Source organism: Lipotes vexillifer, unplaced genomic scaffold, assembly GCF_000442215.2.
Source record: "Lipotes vexillifer unplaced genomic scaffold, Lipotes_vexillifer_v1.1 scaffold71, whole genome shotgun sequence".
Lineage (NCBI taxonomy): Eukaryota > Metazoa > Chordata > Mammalia > Artiodactyla > Lipotidae > Lipotes > Lipotes vexillifer.
The window spans coordinates 7276133-7282176 of NW_006793703.1; the positions used below are offsets into that span (position 1 = coordinate 7276133).

The 6044-nt window shown below is 42.4% G+C and overlaps 1 protein-coding gene across 1 annotated transcript in view; it reads left to right on the forward strand.

Moving 5' to 3' along the window:
- AGK (acylglycerol kinase) overlaps positions 1 to 6044 on the forward strand; it is an 88526-nt gene that overhangs the window by 69803 nt on the left and 12679 nt on the right. The window contains exon 11 of the mRNA XM_007466626.1: positions 2112 to 2169. Within this exon, the coding sequence (XP_007466688.1) occupies positions 2112 to 2169 (58 nt within the window). The remainder of the gene's footprint in view (positions 1 to 2111; positions 2170 to 6044) is intronic.

Below are 6044 nucleotides of genomic sequence, written 5' to 3' on the forward strand. Positions count from 1 at the left end.
TTCCTGCTCATTTTCTTTACAGAAATTTCTAAGTTTTTGGGGTTTTTTTTTGATGTGGACCATTTTTAACTTCATTGAATTTTTGTTATAATATTGCTCCTGTTTTATGTTTTGGTATTTTTTTTTTTTGGCCGTGTGGCCTGTGGGATCTTAGCTCCCCGACCGGGGATCGAACCCGCACCCCCTGCATTGGAAGGTGAAGTCTTTCAACCACTGGACTGCCAGGGAAGTGCCTACAGAAGTTTCTCTCATTTGTTTCACTGGTTATTCCTGCTAATGAAGTTCCTGACAGTGGACTGTCAAAAGAGAGATATCACTGTGTTATATCATACACTGTGTTCTTTAATATTTCACAGCTTTTATTTGCAAGTATGCCGTGGTTATCTTGATTCCACAAGTTATCTTTGTGTCTGATCTGTAATCTCAAATGCCAGCAATTTACCAAGAGGAATTGCTTAGTTTCCCTGAGAAAGTCTGATGAGAGCAAATTGCTTTCTAAATGTATTGAGCACAGGCATAGGTCAGCCCTTTAGGAATATCACACGCGGGCCCACATTCTGTTTGATTTCTGAGCAGTGAATTTTAAAATTCTGGTTGTTGTTATACCTGGACTAGGACCACGCACTGAGTCGCTCTGTGTGTCATGAGAGAAACGATCGGGATGCGAGAAACCAGTTCCTAGCTGGCCTCGGGAAGACTGCAAGCGCAGTGTCAGAACTTGCTATTGATACAGATGGAGGGAACTGCAGGCAGTTTAGAAATAAACTCCCTTGAATGGGATGTGTTTCTGTCTGGCTAACTGGGAAAAGAAGCAAATCATTGAGTAACCTTTGAAACAAAATAACAAAAACAAAAAAATTAGTTGGTCAAAGCCCTCATGAATAGCATCGCGGTACTTACCTGGGTAATAGAGTGGTTCCGCATTGCTCGTTGGATAGCTAAACTCCTTTTTTGGGCATTCAAGGCCCAGCTTAATCCGTCAGCACCCCTAATTACAGAGTTGTGTATCTTTGCTTTAAATAAAGCTTTTGCTCCGGCTATTACTCTCAGTGTTTCCCGTACTTTTACTACTCCTTCTGCCTAGAATGATTTCCTTCCCTCTTTTATGTGTCTAAATCCAACCCATGTTTCTAGGTCTCATGCTCTTCCTTTGTTCTTGTGTCATTCATTATGCAAGTGTGGCTGCTTCAGTGATTTTAGGCCTTAGTGACTTCTTGTGCCTTCTTGACTCTCCTTACCAATGAATGGTGATCAGTTTATACCATGTCATATAAATATGTTTCTTTCTTTGTTGTTTTCTATTACTTTGGGGGGCCTTATTTTCTCAAATTAGGAGCCCTCAGAGGCAAGAATTTTACATTCTTTATATTGCTTCGTTTCCTCCATATACATAGTAGGTGCTAAATAAACACATATTGATCCAAAACAAATAGGGAGCGGTTAAGATGGGCTGGTAGGTGACAGAGATAAGTTTTAAGAGAGAAATTGACTTTATGCCACTTTCCTAATTCCAGCTAGGCATCTTTTTCTCTTCAGTAGCTTTTAGGTATTTAGCAATATGAAGTAGACCCTCTTCGTTCCCAGATTTCACATTTGCCATTTTCAAGCTGCGTAACATGAGTAATGTGAAATTATGCTGATTTACAGATTTTAATTGTATGTTTGTGTGTGAGAGAGAACACGGTGCACAGAATGCAGCCATTCAGCTCATGAGTAATACATCAGCACCCAGCAACTGCATCTCATTGTGGCTTTATCACTCTCCACTCATTTGGAATGTATACTCAACTGTATTCCATGGTGGAAAGTATATATTACGGTGATACCTGTGAATTTAGAGATTCAGGGAGACTCTGATTATATATCCCTTGTAGATTGCAAGGATCTAGCTGCTGTATAACTAATTATGTACGGTTTGACATGGTATTCAAATGCAGATTAGAAACTTACTGCAATACTTTTTTTTAATGCTAAACCACAGTCTCCAAGCCTCCAGAGCAGACACTCATGGTAAAGGTGTAATTCTAATGCATTATCTGTCATGAATGGTATCTAGCACATTGACAGTTCTTTTAATATTCTAATTACATTTTTATCTTGGTCTTTCTCAGGTACTGGTATCTTGGGCCTCTAAAAACCAAAGTAGCCCACTTTTTCAGCACTCTTAAGGTAAATACAGTTTACAGTGCAGAAGCTTGACTTCTGGTATTTTGTTGTTCCTCTGTGATGTGTGTATTTGGAACCCTTAAAAATGTCTTGCTACAGATGTATATAGCGTGTTCCAACACTAAAATGGGGCATATTTACTTATATACAAATGCAGAAAGCATTCCTGTTGTGATTCCTCTCATCTACCAACTTATCCTCTCCATTACCAAGCCCATATTTCATTTCATTTTAGTATTTTACTTCCCTTTGTCTGTTCACTCACTCTTACCAGACAAACCTTGAACACAGTGACCTGTATCTCATTAACTATTTGCAAGTGTGTCTATATTAGCATCTGGAAATGAATTGAAGTTTTGTATCTAATCATATAGGCTTGTGTATAATATAGGTGGTTTCAAACTATGCTTTGTGCTTCCAACTGTGCTTTTTCAAACTAGCCAGATGTGGGTAGTGGTTGCTGTATTGGACAGCACAGGTATAGAGACAGTTGTCATCATCAGAGAAAGTTCTGTCAGGCCATTGCTGCTGTAGACTATACAATGAAAAATACTGGCATAGAGAAAAGCTCAACAATGTATATTAATGAAAATGCTAATAGAAAAGTCATACTTAATCTGTGTACTATATTCTGTGTTCAGCTTTTACGCAAATCAAGGTAGTATATTTACAATTCGACCAATCTGAAAATTGGCAGATGAAGTTTGAATGTAGTGAAAAGTTTGGTTTTAATGTTAACATTCAGAGTTTCGAGTGTTTTTCAAATTACAAAAGTAATATATGTCCATTGCAAAATGTTTGGAAAACATAGCTCCCTTTACCTTCTAAATAAATTCCAGATGGATAACAAAACCATTAAAGTACTAGGGGTAACCACTCTACATGATTATTAAAATAAACTTGGAGGGCGCCAAGGACTTTCTATACCTAAGGCAAATTGTGTGAGTAAAATGCATTACTGCTGTTGCTTGAGGGGATAATTACATCGGTGGAGTAGGGATTGCATTCAGGAAGAAATAGAGTAACTACATATTTAAGTTGTGGAATCTGGGAGCATGTAAACTGTTTTCATCATTTCTTCAGCAAACAATTACTGCATACCTGTTGTGTGGCAAGCCCTGCTATATATTTGGAATGCAAAGTCAAATAAGACAGGTTTCCTGCCCTCAAGACGTATTCAAGTGCTGGGGGTGAGGTCCAAGTAAATCAGCAGTTTGGCAAGTGCTAAGAGAGAAATATGGAGAGAATAAGATGGAAGCAGAGAGGAGGGGCATTTACCTCTGACGGAAGGTTGGTAAAGTCAGCCCAGGGACGGTGACACTTTTGCCAGATTTTGAAATACATACAGGACTAGATAAATGGCATTCCAAGTGGAGCGGTGAGGATGTGTGAAGTCACAGTGGTGTAACACGGTCTTTAATTATGGCCAATGCAGTAGCATGGTGGGAAGGGGACTTTGAGGGTTAGGTCAGGACCGCTTATGGCAGGTTTTGATGTGGAATCTGACATTTATCACTAAAGCACTAGAGGTTTATTGAGTCTTAAGCAGGGGAGTGGCAAGAGCAGATTTTCACTCTAGAAAAATTGTTTGGCAATAGTGTGGACAGGAGATTGGACATGGGTAGTTAAAGGCAAAGGCATCAGGTAGAGGATTGTTAACGTAATCCAGTTGAGAGGTGATAAGGTGGTAACAGTGAATATTGACCACAGAGGATGGATTAAAGAGGTACAGCCCTCAAAAGTTGGAAGGAGCGTGTAGTATTCCCAGATTTCTGGTTTGAGGGACTAGAGCTTGGTAACTAGAGCTTTCCCTTAATGCTGATAATATTAGAGTAGGATGAAGTTTGTGAAGAAAGATGAAATTTTCAGTTTGGCACATACGGAGTTTAACATACTGGTGGTGCAGACAGGTGGCGATACAGTCGTGACTTCGGTCTGGAATTCAGAGAGGTCTGGGCTAAAGAAATAGATGTAAATGTCGTAAGTGTATGAGTGGCATTGAGCTATGGATTTAATGAAGTTAATATCGAGAATAGATGGCCAGGAATAGCCTTCATTTAAAGAGCCAGAGACGATGCCTGGGAACCGCCAAGAGAGACTCCAGGAGGAAGTACCGACATAGAAGCCGACGGAAGAGAGAATTTCAAGAAGAGAGTGAGATTTCAAGAAGCAACGGCAGAGTCTAAACAGGCAGGAAAGTGAGCGCCCTCTGAAGGTTCGGTAGCCTGTGGGTGGAAGAGCTGAAGCCGCACTGAAGCGAGTTCAGGGGCAAATGGGAGCAAAAAGTAGAGGCAGCAGAGCCACTCCCTCGAGGGTCTCGACTCTGGAAAGAAGGACATAAAAAGACAAAAGCTAGTGAGAAATGCGGGGCCACTGGAGTGTTCTGGTTTTTTTTAATTGGAGAGAGATCTGTGTCTTTATTTCCTGAAGCAGAAGTGAAAAAGAATGGGAAGAGAAGAGAGAAAGGACACAAAAAGCATGACTGACTCAGCTAGTTCCACGAGCGCATGGAAGGCAGTGGGATCCAGGGTCCTGGACTAGCCTTGGATGGGGGAGGGACGCCTTTTTCCTTGAGACAGGAGAGAAATAAAGAAGAGGTACAGATGAAAACATATTTATAAAGAGGTAAGGCGGTTCTCACTGATGTCTTGATACTCTCACTGAAGTGCAGGAAGCAAGTGATCTTTTGAAAGTGAGGTGGTGGTGGTGATGGTGGTGGTGGTGGTGATGGTGGTGGTGGTGGTGATGGTGGTGGTGGTGATGGTGGTGATGGTAGTGGTGGTGGTGGTGGTGGTGGTGGTGGTGGTGGTAGTACGGGGAGTTTTGAAGAAAGATGAAAATAGGTTTAGGAGGATTATCAAGTGGCATGGACAACCTTAGACCAAGAATTTGTTGACATGGATGTGCGCGTTGGCTGACTGTTTTCCCTGTGTCAGTGCTCAGCAGGAGTGTTTTACCTCCCCTTCTCATAATATTGAGCCACGATGTAGAAGTACAGACGCCTAGTGACGGATTGAGAATATGGGGGCTTTTCAGGGCAAACATTATGGAAGGAAGAAGACACGAGGGCCAAAAGCAACGGGAAAAGAGAGCGATGTAAAGTAACCCACTGTTCATCTGGTTGGCCTGAGGACAAACGGCGTGGTCAGGGGCTGGGATTCTCAGTGCGACTGAGAGCTTGGTGTGGTTTGGGTCTCCACGGGCTCCCAAATCACACCCCTCTCTTCCTCCTCTGACTAACCAAATGCAGGAACAAAGCAGATGGAAATCAACATACCAGCTTTATAAATGTCAGCAGGAGTGAAGGACACAGCTTGGATACGTGGTCACAATCTGATTTCCTAACACTCCAAATTGAATTTATCCACTTAAAACATCTCCTTCGGGGCAGAGACCGCTAAGTAAGCTCACTGCGTGAGGAAGCAGTGGATGCGTGAGTCCGCAGGACGGCCACCTCCAGAGGGAGGAGAGAAGGGGTTGGGTCTTTCTGGACTTGGGAAGGAGTAAGAGGTGGAGTGAGAGAAGTTGGAACTGTTACTCTTTTGTAATTCACCCCATGGAAACTTGAGAACAAGGGAGCAGTTCACCCTAAGAGCCACTGGGCACAAAAGAATCAACCAGAAGAATATGGGAAGTGATTAGATGGTAGGATATCAGGGCTTTAGATTTCTAAGATGGAGTGGTTCCGGGTACCACTAAGGACCGGGGCGTGGCCATGGAAATCGGTGGCTCTGGTGGGTTAGAGGTGATGTCAAGGGCTGAGAGGCTAGGGTGTTGTTTTCATCATCCCTGGGGACACTGATGGGACCCAGGATGGCACTGGACTCGGTGCCAGGAAGAAGACAAATCTAGGGTTGAGAATGATGGCCTTTGAAGCA